Raw genomic sequence first — 14176 nt, forward strand, 5'->3', positions numbered from 1 at the left:
ACGACACGAGTCAAGCGAGTGTCGGAAACATCGACAAGCGAATCGGAGGGTTCAAAGTCATCCGTGTCTGTAAAATGACATGGAGTTTTTCTTTGTAAACAGTGTACATGGAATCGCAGTGCTGCCGAGTGTCACCAGGGGTGGGAAAATGTTCAGCGCGTCGTTCTACAGTAGTGTCATTGTGTTCTTTTCCGAGCAAACTTCTTACCTGAGGTACCTGCATACGTAACGGAAAACGGCGAACTGTTTCAGTCATGCCCCGCAAAAAGCGTGTCCTGCAACAAAGATCAGCGGCCGATGGTGCGGCTAGCACTAGCGGTCTGTACAGACCGGACGAATTGCAACCGATTGGCGATAACATCCAGCCCGATGGCATCATTCGTAACAATTTTGCCATTGGCGAAGATATTCATCCCGCGGAGTGCCTCCGCAACATTCAGGAGATGTTTGACGGCAAACTCGACGCTGATGTTATACACATGGTGCTCACCGAATGTGAGTTCAATGGTAAGGAAAACATTTCGTGTCCGTGTTGTTGTTTTGACGAATTCGTGCACGTGGAGGGTGCATAATTTTGAGATCGTGTTGTCGGGCACTCCCATTGTTTGACTTCATTGGAACACAAGGCATGCCGTTTCAGGGCCTCTTTTGATAACGATTGTCAAGCGTGATTGCACGCCTGAAGGTAGGCATCGTCCGTTTCCACGCTAATTCTAGCTACGTCTAGCAGCCGATCGTCGTCTTGGCGGGAAGAAGACAAACATTAAACGATAGAGTTGAGCTAAAGAAATCCTTCCGAGCGCACCGTGAAAGTGCCATGGCTTGGAGGAGAGTAGGCCTGGGCCGCAATTTTATTTAACAAGATAAATTGTGTATATCTCGGTCATAGTACTAGAGCTGCGATTATATTTATCATTATCGCGCTTAAGTTTGTGCACTGATAAGTCATCATAATTTTTTTTTTTTTTCAGTGAACAACGCCCTAGAAGCTCTCTTCACTCTGCTACCACAAGAATCTGGTGCTAGTGCAGCAAGTGTCATCCATCCACTGCAGTCGCGCAACTTGTCTCCATCCACCAGCAGTGAAAGTATTGGCGCAGGAGAGAACATTGTTACCTCTGAAGCAGAGGTTCACAAATCTAGCGAGGAGAGCGAGCATGAAAGCCCCCTGGCTGCTAATGCACGTGCCGCCGCTAGTTCGCCTTCGAACTTGGCTCTCTATGTGAATGCTGCGCCCTTTGTTCCTAGCTTATGCCTGCCTGCCAGCACAGAAACTCGCTGCCCTGATGCCTCGAAAGAGCAAGGTCCATTTCCTCCAATTGCGTGGAGCCAGTTGGCAGCTTCGGGATGCCAGTTAGGCTTTAACATTACTCCCTCTTTTAGCCACAAGCCTGAAGCATCGCCTGCGTCAGAAAATGAACTCCAGAAGATACACAGCTTGTTGGACGAGGGTGAGAATGTGCTGGTGCTGATGAGAGGCCTTCCGGGCAGTGGCAAGACAACTTTAGCTCAGAAGATATGTGGTCGAGGTGTTGTGTTGAGTGCAGACCAGTTTTTTTGCAAAGGTGGCAAATACAACTTTGATAAATCGAGGTTGTCAGAAGCACACGAGTGGAATAAAAGAAGGGCCAAAAAGTTTATTCAGGAAGGTCGCTCACCAATCATTATAGATAACACTAACGTGGAAATCTGGGAGATGATGCCCTATGTGGCCTTGGCATTAAGGGCAAAATATCATGTGTGCGTTTTAGAGCCGGATACTCCCTGGAAGTTTGATGCTAGGCAGTTGACACAAAAAAATATGCATGGGGTTCCGAGACGTACTATAGACTCTATGTTGGAGCGGTATGATCGTAACATTACAGGAGAATTGTTGTGCCTAAGCTTTGGCCGGTTTCCTAAAAGCCCTGATTCGTCAGTTTTGCCTGCGTGCACACCTTTAGAAATACAAGAAACCAGTGCTAGCGAATCGCCTTCCAAGCCACGTGATAAGATTCCTTTGGAGCTACCACTCGAAGCACATCAAAATCCAAGCACATCATCATCCGAGAAAACTTCCACAGCTGCCCCTGAAGAAACTATAAGCTTGGGAGATCTCATTGCTCTTGTTCAAAATGACAGTGAAGAGTCTGGAAGCAGGAGTCGTCAGAACTCGGACTCTTGGTCATCTGGTCATGATGGCAACGACTCAGAAGATGGGACAGAGCGCGATGATGACTTTCTGTGGGCTTCCCGCAAAGCACTGTCATCACTCACGCAATCAATTGTGCCAGTAAATGAAGCCATACTTGAAGAGAGGGATGCCCCAGAACAAGAGGCTAGTTGCAGGCTTGAAACGGAACTAGAAGAAATAAAAGAGGAGTCAGAATGTTCTGATACAGTGGTAGAAGCTGTGACAGATGCTTGGCCTGATGTTATCGAAGAAAGGGAAGACAACAAGCCGAAGCCACCGAGAGATTCTCCTAGACACCTCGGGGGTTCAGCAAGGGGTGATAATACTCCCATAATGGAAATACTTGCAGATTTCACTGCTCCTTGGGAACACTCTCCTGAAGAAGAAACGCTTGACTCTCTTACAAATACTCCAAGAGAGCAGAGGTTCCGCAGAGGGAAGGTGAATCCTAAGATGACTAGCGAAAACAGCGCAGACACTAGTCGTCAAATAGAGTCCCCACACACAGTACCCAAGGCGGCCGAGACTTCAAAGCAGAAACATTCTTCAGCTCGCGGCCCCATATTCGGGTTGGAAAAGGTTGTCCGCAGTAGCACTTGGACTTTTCCAGAGTTCAACGTTTTTGAGCCTGCCCTCCTGGAAACTGAAGTAAAGCACAGTGCTTGTGCTTACACGGATGCGTCGACCTATGCCGATCCAGCGGATTTCGTCGTAGTAGGGAAAGTTCTTCTTGGAGAATCTGACGAGCTGCGTGTTGTGGGGGCCAGAGATCCTGCGGATATGCTGGATGAGGAGTGTATACACCTCGCTCCTGCTTATAAGCCAAACACGCTTGCTCGGAGCACAGACACTGATGACCTTCCTACAGATGACCTAGATGATGAAGGTAAGCTGTTGCTGCTCCAGCAGTGCATGCCAGGTGTAAGGCCTCCTGATTTGGAAGACATATTTCAGCACTGTCATGGCGATCATGTGTGGGCAGCTGATCTCTTGTTGGACTCTAATGTTGCTTGTGACCTTCAACCACTCGTTATTAATGAAGAATGTGATGCGGACACCACTCGTAGTCCGAGCTCAAAGAGCCAACAGCCAGAAGCACTTGCTTCGTCAGTAGGGCCTGCAGGAAACGAAGAAAAGCATGATGAAACCCTGGCTAAGACCGCACATACTGTAAAAGAGCCTGCAGATAAAAAGCTGAAGAAAAGTTCGATAAAAACTTTTCTACCAAAGCCAGAAAACGTTGACAGGGAGTTCACGTTCCACCTTGATCACTCATTTGCATGTCAGCTTGTGGAAACATTTGGTTCTGAAGGACTGCATGTATCTATGGGTAAGTGAGTGAATTTCGTGTTTACCACCGTGTCCACTGCTGCACAGCTGTCATTCACAACTTTTTCATTTGTACAGATGCTTTCCGAAGTGTTGACCTAAATGTCACGATCAGCAGTGAAATTGCCAGGCAAATACATCAACTTTGGATGGATACTCTAAAGCAGAGAATGTCAAAGGAAGAGGATGAAATGCTGGAAATGGCAGCCAACTCTCATGAAAGTTAGTTCATTTTTCCTTTGCAAGTCTTGGTCACAGCATATATATGGTCAAAAGTGTGGTGTATACTCATTTGTTGTCTGTTATTCAAACTGCGATTTTTTAAGCTGCATTGTGCTATCAATTCTGGCAAATAAGCTCTAATCACTCTGATGTTGCTTCTACTCCAGTCCTATCAATCACTCTTGCTTGTTTGGTGTTTGGCTATCTGTTAAATATGCAATCGCTTGCATACGCAGATAACCTACTAGTTTGCCTTCTTTCCAGGTGAACTGCAACATTCGCAAACAGGTGGTGAGGGTAGTTCAAAAGAAAGCGCACCAGATATTGCTGTTCCACCTCCGGCTTTGCACCATGATCCACGCTGGAGCAAGGCACCGCACGAAATGAGCTTTCGTGAAATCATGGAAATGGAAGCAGCTTTAGAAGAGAAAAGAAAAGATTGGGTATGAAGGGTGATCGGGTCTTCTTTCACTCCCGTGTTCATCGGCCAATACTGGATGAGAAAATTGTTTCTAATGTGCACTCACATTGTACTGTTCCTGGAAAGAGTTAGTCTCTTTTGATGTTGAAATTGGTTTGTCTGTTATTTGTAGACAAAGAACAATACTTACATGGATATGGCAACCAAACTTAAGCTCAAGCAGCTTTATGAGAAGTTCCCAGGTGTTGATAGACAAGCATTGGATGAAATCTTCGTTGCAAGCAAGTAAGTGTACTTCAGAAGACCTTGTGGTAGATAAACAATTTTCCAGGAAGGGAACTGCTTGGGAGATGCTGGCATATTGGTTGCTCGAGCTTCACCCGTTCATGGAAGATGGCAGGTGCTTGTCACTTTTCTCAAAATGATTGCCATTGCGCCCACCAGAATATTTGATGCGAGGAAAAAAAATCCAGGCCTCTCTCTGTCTTACAGAGTGGATTTGTGTCAACAGATTAAATAATTGTGTAGGCACTGTGCATTGTAGCATCACATCTAAATTGCTTGGAAACTCTTCGACTGCAGTGAACTTGACACAGCATGGAATGCAAGGCGCTGTAATATTTGTCAAGCAACCCTGCTTATCAGCACTCACTTACAACACAGGGTGATCCATGCTAAATCGCCATGCTGCCATTGTTACTGTGCCTTGTGGAACCAAATAGAGATTGTGCATGTGTTTACAAAGACTGCAACCTTTGGCAGGAGAGGATTGGCTGTACAGGCAAACCACCTTATAACAATACTCAAGTGGAGTGAAACAAAAATTTCATTATAACCAATATTTGCTATAAGTTAGTTGCACGAAAAGAAGAAAAAAAAACAAAATTAGGGATGGCAGGCTGTTGTGAGAAAACTATAATATCGACTTAAACTTACAGACAGATACCAGTGATAAAGATGACAAAGCTGCCTGTTTTTTGGACATGCTATAAAATTTGTGTGCTTTCACCAGACTGCCTGAGGCATCATACAGCCAATGCATGACTAGTATTATGAAGTTTCGGATGCGGAAACTCTTCTCAGTGTCAACTTTTTACTCAATTTAAGAGCATTAAAAGAAGCCACGTTTCCTGTAACATTTTCGGTGGTATCCACCAGTGAGGGATACCTTGATTTGAACATTCAGGCAATTGTGTGGCATTTCATATTGTGACGGCTATCTAGTGCATCTACTTTTGGCCTTTCTGGGTAATACTAATGGCTTTACATTTTGTTCTCAGAAAATAGCATTCTGGCTTAGCAGGTGCTCTGGTGCTTTATAAACACATACTTCTATGTGCAGCAGAGACCTATCGAGACGTGTTTTTATAATGCAGTTGAAGTGGCCAGAGTCCCTCCCAAGTTGTGTCCTCCCATTCTGGTCTGCACATTCAGTTACATTATCAAGCTTGTCATGAATTGCTGCATGTTTTGAACTGCCAGTTTAATTTAATTTGTGTGTCCCCAGCCGTAGCTTACTGGGTGGTATGGTAAAATAAAAAAGAAAAGACAATTTGCCTTCCTATTTATTACATAGTGGGAATACATTTGGATTAATTGTTGGCATATGCTATAGCGATTCTCTTATGGTTGTTACGATTGGGCATTTTTTCGTTCTGTACTGTTATTGCCTTAACACTTGATTCGCTCATATTCTTTGGTAAATGTATCCCTAATACATGAGCGAAGGGAGTCAACGTTCAAACCGCGTTGCACTTGTGCTCGGTCTATTACAAGCACATATTAGTGAACTACATAAACCTGCAGTTTTGGAGGCTTGTCATTAAATTCGTAGTTGGGGCTTTCTTTATCCGTCATCGCGAGGAAGATTTTTGTGCTAACATTTGTGGAAACAGGGATACCGATTTGTGTGGACTCCAACAAATGAGGAACTGGAAAAAAAACATATGAACTGATGATGAAATGTGGTTGGTCGGTTGTATTTCTCTTGTGATCATTAATATAGAGTGGTACCATTGTTGTCTTTGCAGCATTTACCTATACTTTCATTCTAGATCAACTTAGAAGATTGACCTAGAATGAAAATTGTTTAAACAGTCAGACAATATTTGAGGGCGAGGCATTTGCACAAAAAAAAAATGGTAAATGAAGTGTTGAATTTTTGTAAAGTTTCATATCTTGTGTTGCAGTTATTCGTTGATCCAGTCTGTCTTGACTATCAACGAAACCCTAGGAGTAGCTCCTGAAGAAAATGATATGGAAAACATTGAAAAGCAAATTGTGGATCTTGTTGAAATGGAAAGCATGTCAGAGGTAACAGTGCACACACTTGTTTTACCTGCATTGATGTGACATTTGGTGTGTCTTTCATTGTTTTAAAATACACTAACGCAAGCTCCAACTTTAAAATGAATGTTTGCAGCTTACAAGTCATTTGATTGCAGCATGTTGCATTTTCAATTTTCATTGTGGATAAATATTGATTGGCAATTTCGTTTGCCATCTTCACCTAAAGAAACTCTACTGTTGCATGTAACCCGTTTGATTTAGCAACTAAAGTTTGATTTCGATTTAGCAACTAAAGTTCTGTTTTTTGTGAAAAAAACCTCTGTCATTTTCACAAAACTTGAAGATGGTGTGAGGCCACCGATTTCTTCTTAGCTTATTGTTTTTGACATATTTAGCGGCTGGTTTTAGGGAAAAGATGTAGGAGAAAAGTTATATACCGTACTAGCCTGGCAGTGTGTTCAATCGTTTCTTTATCCTTCAACCAGCAAGTCTTGTTAGTTATAGGGTGTGCATCGACGTCTGCAAGCAATGGCTTACAGGCCATTAGTGCAAAATAATAATAATATTTCAAAGTGTGGGAATGCTGGCTGAAATGAAATCGCATGGCCTCTGTGCAAAAGTTTAGCACCAGTCTCTTGAAGCAATTTGACATTGTGGAGAGCCGTGGTACAAAAATATAGTATATATCTTATTTCATTGCTGATGCTCCCATCTTGAAACTTTTGCTCATACCTGTACGGCGTGCAAAGTCCGAAGTTTATTATTTGAGTTTTTGTGATTTACTTTCACATAACCTCGGGAGATCACAAATATTGCATGATGCTCAAGCTTGCTGTGAAGTTGTTGGCCTTGTTTTACTTCATGTGGTGCAGAATGAAGAGCTAGCTGGGTCATTTAGTGATTGTCTGCAATGAAAGTTGCAGTCCAAGGTTTACATAGAAGTCCCGTCCGTTGTAATATATTTTAATGCCAGGTAAAACTGGTTTGCATTGAAACACGTGAGAAAACTAGTTTGATCTTACAAACGGTTGTTATACCATTTGGCAAACAATTGCAGCAGGAAGCTGACGACAGTGCATGGCAGCCTGTCGTCGAAGGCCATGAAGACATGTACGACAGGTTGCGACTTGTAGGGGACTACGACGTGATTCGTCGAGAGGCCACTGTGCACTACCACATGCGTCAAGAGTCATTTCGCAAGGCCAAGGAGGCCTACCATCGAGGCATGAAGACAGTGGCTGCATTCTACTCGCAACAGGTTACAATGCTCTTCCTATGAAATAATAAAGCTTTTTGTATGTGTCAGCACCTTGCATGCTGGTAGATGGCGAGTATCCATGTGATCGCCCATGAGTATCGTCTAAATTAGGTTTATAAAACTGGTGCTGTAGAAAGCATGCAATGTCATAGCGTCTGGTATGGTGTTTTATGGCTCGAACGTCTTATTCTTATATAACCTTCCTATCGTTACTGCGCCACACTTTCTGATACCGTTTCACAGTGCGCTTCATCATGATTGCACCCTTATTCTATAAGTTCAAGAATAATATTTGCCTTTTGTTCTTCTGGAAGGTCTGGGAGACATTATTTTATGACTGCCAAAATAAAAGTGAATGTGGCAACTAGGTGATTCATGTAACACTGGAAGAGTGGCATACTATCGGGTGTTTTTTCGGGAGCATCACTCTAACTGGCAGTCATGTGTTGAAATTATGCAGATTTCGACAATACATTACGTCCATTTTTAATACCTGTCCTTGTGAGTCATTCTCTTTTGCTTTTTAAACAAAATATATGGGCATAACAAATTATTTGTAGAAATATGCAAGCTTTAAACGGAATTGTTTCCTCCAAGAAATGTTGAATTGTTGATCGTAGTCAGATAGGCCTTCATCCTGCAATGAGCAAAAATATTGCTACTAATGATGGCGGCTAAACATATTGAACCACTAGTCTATACACAACCTGTACAACAGCCGCTTAGTAAAAAAAAAAACTGTCTAGAAATGCAAGTGGTGTGTAATGCCTCATTGGCACATCTGCTAGATCTTGCATCATTTTAACAGCTGAACGCTTTGCGTATGGCAAGACTGCATAACTGGCCACTGTATTTTCAGTATTTGACGAGTTATGAGAGAAATAGCATATATATCTGTTTCACTCTGTTGTAGGGCCGAGCATATGCAGAAAAAATGAGGGAAGCAAATGAACGAGCGTCATGGAAATTGCTGCAGCTCAGGTAAAAGTGCATAGTTATAACTTTATTTACAACTGTTGTGTATTTCTTTATTACTTTTGTCTTCATTTTTCTTTCATTATTAGTTGCAGTGTATGCAGGATAAATTATGTGACCATTCGCCTTGCCTGCAGCCAGCTTGATGCTCACTTTGTACTGATTTTCTGTTGTGATTAGTCTTTCGTGATACTATAGCATAAAATAACCCGAAAGCAACTTCATTCAGGACATACCTGGCCAGGTTAGTCATATTTAGCAGCTTGTAATTGTCATTAGACATAGCTTTGGATTTCTCTTATAACTGCTGAAATATTCCTAAAGATGTGAATGATCCAAGCTACCAAGAATAGCGCTCATTTTTATTTGCTGGCAAAATATTTAATTTAACTTCCCAGAGCAACGTTTTCTGATATCAAGGTTTTAGTTCGCCATGATGATTTTTTTTTGGTGTAAAAAAGGCTCAATTAAAAGAACATCTGCCTGACAGTGCTATTCCTTATTTTCCTTAAGGAATGCTCAGTCTGATGACAACACCCTGGACCTTCATGGTCTGCACGTGCAAGAGGCCATTCAGGTGCTCAAGAATTATGTGAAGCTCAAGAAGCGTGAATCCTGGTGTCTGCAGAAGAAGCAAACTCTCAGGATAATCACTGGCAGGGGTGCGCACAGTGCACAGAACATACCCAAGGTCAAGTTTGCTGTCGAGAGCTACCTTCTGAGCAGTCAGCTCAAGTGAGTGGACATGTTTATGTACTATTTACATGTGTTTGAGCAATTTTGCCCTTCGTATTAAAGGGTAACAGTAATATTGATTGGCATCGAAAATTGCGGAAGTGGCAAAACTCACCGGTAACTCGCTTGCTTCGCCACCTACACGGCCTGGAAACCGTGCTGCGAGGTCAGCGCGAAAAAAAGTCTGAGACCAACTTTCCAGTCACGTGAAAGCGGATCGTCTTTCCGCTTCACGGCTTTGGCTGCACTAGCTCAAACCACGTGATCTGAACGGCGGGCCGCAGATTTAACATGGCGGCAAAGGCGTCGGTGGTGGCTCGCATTGGCTCAAATTGCAAGCGACCCTTGCATCACAACAAAGCTTCATGACCTCAACGAGGTCGCTTTGATACTGAGCTTGGTTTGGATGACGATCGCCGAGAGCACTGGAAAGAGACAGTGCAGCAGCATTGAGTTGGCATGCCACAATGTGTCTTGCTTTAGCACAGCCGGCTCAATCTATCGTCGCTGCGTTCGCTCGTGTCGTTCCTGCTGGCGTATCTCCTGTATTAACATTTAAAAAAGGTGCGAGCTGTTTCTTTTCAGTACTTTGCTTTAATAAGCAGAATTCAGTACGAAATTTAGTGCTAAAAAAAACAGGCAAAATCGAATGAATTTTCAAAGTAGCATACGAGGCAGTGGTGGTGGCACACACAATTGGCAGAACAAATGTGAACCTTTCCGGCGCGCACGGATGTGGTTGTCCGGCTGTTCTGGCGTTTTCGTTTCACTCCTCAAGTGTAAACGTGGCCTAACAGTATGATAAATGATTCATTCCCATACAAGCATTGAGTGACCTAGAGAGGTGCTGACATGAAATGATTTGGTTGTCATTTTCTTGCATCAAATGAAAAGCCAAGCTCTTGAGAAGCTTAGAAAATGTGAGTTCACCTTAAAAAATAACTACAACTTGTTTTGAAAGTTGGTTTAAAATCATACTTTACTCCTGTTCCTAAATTGGCTGCAGTCATTAGCGCTTTGGAAAGGGCTGCTCATTTGCTGGAATGTGTGCTACGTGGTAATATCCAGTTGCTTGTCCATACTTTTTGCTTTTAAATCCTAAATCATTTGCTCATTCCTACTATTCTTTTCAATTTGGAATCGAGAGGGCATGATTTGTCAGGAGAGCTTTAGTACATCGCCAATATCGGTATATAACTAACATATTTTCATTTTTTCGTTCATGTAATGAGGTTTGACTGTTTAGAACTTTTAGGTTAGGTACAGTCTTATTGATGATCTCTCTTTTGTCTTTCAGCTACAGGGAGGTTCAAGCTGGAATGTTTCATGTTATGCTGTAGGAGAAAAAATGCACAACCTGACATTTTTTTTAACTTCAGCAGTGCGCAAAGCTGCTTGTCTATACTGAAGGCCCTTTTTATTACGATCATGCTTGTGGTAAAAGCACAAAATTAAGTTTGAGTCAACTTAAGAGAAAAAAATTTTTATATTACCAAGGAAGGGAAGAGCCTTGTGGCATTATATTTCTTTTGCTCAATTCAAAGGTAGCGTAATGAATCTTTTGTACGTTATTATTGGCAGGAAGCTTTTTTTCAGCTGCTGTTAAAAGCTGATGTATATTCAGAAAGTACTGCACAACGCATTTTTTATCTGTTGTCCCTTCCCTGCTCACCTGCCCATACTTTTTTTGTCTGTGTGTGTTTCTGTCATCATCAGTTGATGTGGTGTACTTAGCAGCTGCTTTTGGCACCTGCATAGTTGTGTGTGAGGCAATCATTAGGTTAAGTAATTCAAGTTAGCTTGGTTTGTTATGGCAGCTTAGTTTTTCATCGATGGGTACACAAGTGGTGGAGAAAATGTGAAAGGTCAGGCCTTTCTCCAAGGCAAGGCTATGACAACTTGCTTGTGTGTGCTTACGCAAAGGCAGGAGGGTGCGCATTTTATAAAATGCTGATCTCACCAACTTGTACAAGATGTAAATAAGCTTTTACACATCTATTGTTTGTGAATGTTGAGAGATTGTTTTTATTACCGCAGGTGCGAACTTGACATGGAAACTCGTACATGTATGGCCCTATCAATATTGCTGTTCTGGTTGTTGTGTTGCTGTAGTTAGGCAGCGAAAAAAAAAAGTGGGTGGCGTAGACCAATGTGTGAGGTTATGAGCATGAAATAACATGTGCAAATGCACATTTGTGGAGCAATGACAAAGGCAGTGTGCATCTTGGTAAGCACCAGAGAGGCGTGGTTTGAAGTCGTTCAGGTCATCACTGCCACGTTGTAGAGATCTTTCACACATCTGAAAGTTGAAAATATGAGCATACTATATGTATTACTCCAAATCCTTTCTGTACATAGTAGCTGCTCATAATTTTACAGACCACATCCTTTATGCGTGATCTGTGTCAGACCAGAGTGGTCATACAAGTGAAAGACTTAGTATTATATATATATATTTTTTAGCCTTGCATATCCTGTGCCATGAAATTAGAATTTAAAATATGTGCAGTTGTGCTAACTTTACACAACAGTAAGCTTATCTGCACTACACGTTATGTAGCATTCCGTTGCAAACTGTCTTGAGCTGAATTCAGCGGGATTGAAGGGTGGAATATTAGCGAACTTGAAGTCTTAAAAGAAATTTTGCTCATTAGCAATAATTTAAGGATACCTTGTTCTCACTTGACACACACACACATGCACACACATAAAGCAAAAGCTTCCATTCATAAACCTGGATCTCTTGTAAGCTGAGACGTGCAGAAATGATATCATCACAGAAATTGTGAGTTGCTTAAAACTAAAGTAAAATCTGCTGCTTCAGTATAAGTTGACACTGAAAGTACTTGACATAGACTAAGCAAAAAGCTGTGTGTTGTTCTACAGTCTTTTGTTAGTTCGTGTCAGGCAGCACTGTTCAGCCGCAGACTAACTATCACTACATTAACAACTGGATTAAGATAGACATAAACGCAGTGCCTCTCACTAGTTCACCATGTAATCTTCCATAACATTGCACAAGCACCAAACTCACGTAGGGCTGGCAGTCATCTCTCATAAGCTGTCTCTTTCGATGCGTTATACTTTTTCCTTTTTTAATATATGAAACATTAATTTAAAATTACGCTAACCCCTTGGTGTGCATAATACACTGGTGGTAAATGTAGAAAGAAAGGATTATATGGGATGGTAAGAGCTGCTGGTATTAATGGTACTTTTGGTGCACTGGATTCTTGTTGGTCAGCTGGAATGAACATTTAGAAGTATATAAGGGGGCTTCCCTTTTTTTTTTCTGTGCACATCGTTCGTTGAGACATTGTGAACTCGTACTACGGACTTTAGGTCTAATTGTTCTGTTTCGAGCTTTTGCGAGGATGATGTTTTTAGAAAATGCACTTTTTTGTGTGTTTTTGTAACCCATATCATCTGAATGATGTGTGTCTTACTATGTGTGATTTTTGTTGTGTACAAATCCTGTTTGGTAAATTGTTGTCGTGCTTTCTAAATGCACAACATTCTGCCAGGCCTTCTTAAATAACCATTTGTTATCATCTGTTTACTGTAAATATTGCTTTTAGACATTTTAACGGAGAAACGTTTTTAACCTGTTGGATGTCATGGAAAGTTATCTTGTATGTGTAATTTGTTTTTTAGTCACTGTTTAAAGAGCCACAATGCCGAGCAGCATTTTTTATACTATAAATGTTTGTATTAAAAAAACTTAAATGTTTCCCGTCTTGTGTCACTACTTGACTGAGCATTCTTGCTCAAGTAACAGCTTGTAAGTTTACACTAATTTAGGTAGTCAACACAACTGTGCTAATTCACTATTTTAAAAGGCTCCTTACCGCAACTATTGCATACTCGATGCAGCTCCACCCTAAATATGTTTCGTAAATATGTCCACAACGTATGCAAAGCCATAAGTTACACATTTTGAAATTCCTCACTACAGTTGACGGTTTTCCATGCCTACAATGGTGTTTTATCGTCTTTGGACTTTACATTGTGCTTTACGACGACGACTACGTCAAACATGTGCCTGGAGTTTTCATATGCCATTTGTTTACCTTTGATTCAAATTTTACAGTGGTGGCATGACGTCATACCTGCCATTTATATTCAGACCATGAGCTGCTGAGGTGTAAATGGGTCACCCCATTCCTAATAGGGTATTATACTTCACTTTGCATTCAACTACGTTAATTTCACACTACTATAAGCCATTATAGCATTGGCTAATAATTGCTAAATGAATGCTAATGTTTGTTGTCCACTGTTATGGTGCTATCTTCAGTTTCAATCCACTGATTTTGTTTGCCGTATTTCTGCCTCGAAGCCCTGTGCAATGGTGCAACAGCTGCATCAATTGTGCCAATGTGACACAATTTGCCAGTTTTGAGGCAAGCTGCACCAGAACTCTGACATCTGCTGAAATTGCACCACGCTGCACCGAAATGCTCAAGCAGCCTCAAAATTTTCTCAGTTGCGCTAATTTCAGCAAGAAATGGAGGCCACGGTGGTCACCTGCAGTCTGTCCCATCAATCAATCCAAGCGCGTAGACCCTAACCTAAGGTGTAAGATAGCGTCACTTGCGAGACGCGATCGACCAGCTAAAGTAACAACGCCTCATGCCCATCAGTATGCTGACTCAAGCGGCAGGATGAAGCAACTTGCAGACAAAAATGTGTTGCTGTAACCACCAACGCTTCACAGGAAATCCGAATTCCCTAATCAGCAAACGTGGCTATGGCATTTTAGGAACTAAAGCTG

The 14176-nt window shown here is 41.9% G+C and overlaps 2 protein-coding genes across 5 annotated transcripts in view; one reads left to right on the top strand and one right to left on the bottom strand.

Annotated features, from left to right (window-relative positions):
• LOC119178952 (NEDD4-binding protein 2) lies at positions 1 to 13132 on the top strand. Of its 2 annotated transcripts, none has more exons than XM_037430079.2 (10): positions 1 to 507; positions 972 to 3503; positions 3581 to 3724; positions 3989 to 4167; positions 4318 to 4430; positions 6335 to 6458; positions 7492 to 7692; positions 8606 to 8673; positions 9181 to 9402; positions 10700 to 13132. In XM_037430079.2, the coding sequence occupies exons 1-10, from the start codon at positions 255 to 257 to the stop codon at positions 10740 to 10742; spliced, it is 3879 nt and encodes a 1292-aa protein (XP_037285976.2). In that variant the 5' UTR covers positions 1 to 254; the 3' UTR covers positions 10743 to 13132. The 2 variants fall into 2 exon arrangements, with proteins under 2 accessions (XP_037285976.2, XP_037285977.2); XM_037430080.2 differs by having other exon boundaries at positions 7495 to 7692.
• The window catches only part of LOC119178978 (uncharacterized), a 21059-nt gene continuing 18283 nt past the window's right edge, over positions 11401 to 14176 (bottom strand). For 2 of the 3 annotated variants that reach the window (XM_075882014.1, XM_075882016.1), the window contains exon 8: positions 11525 to 11701. In XM_075882014.1, coding sequence (XP_075738129.1) covers positions 11662 to 11701 — 40 coding nt within the window. In that variant the 3' untranslated portion in view covers positions 11525 to 11661. Of the gene's footprint in view, positions 11702 to 14176 lie in introns of all 3 variants that reach the window. The other variant, XM_075882015.1, reaches the window with a different exon arrangement.

Source organism: Rhipicephalus microplus, chromosome 2 (assembly GCF_043290135.1).
Source record: "Rhipicephalus microplus isolate Deutch F79 chromosome 2, USDA_Rmic, whole genome shotgun sequence".
Classification (NCBI taxonomy): Eukaryota; Metazoa; Arthropoda; class Arachnida; order Ixodida; family Ixodidae; genus Rhipicephalus; species Rhipicephalus microplus.

Coding starts and splice junctions, on each gene's coding strand:
- LOC119178952 (XM_037430079.2), top strand. CDS start 255: ATGCCCCGCAAAAAGCGTGTCCTGCAACAAAGATCAGCGGCCGATGGT. Junction 4,168..4,317: donor AAGAGAAAAGAAAAGATTGG/GTATGAAGGGTG, acceptor TGTTATTTGTAG/ACAAAGAACAATACTTACAT. Junction 9,403..10,699: donor CTTCTGAGCAGTCAGCTCAA/GTGAGTGGACAT, acceptor TTTGTCTTTCAG/CTACAGGGAGGTTCAAGCTG.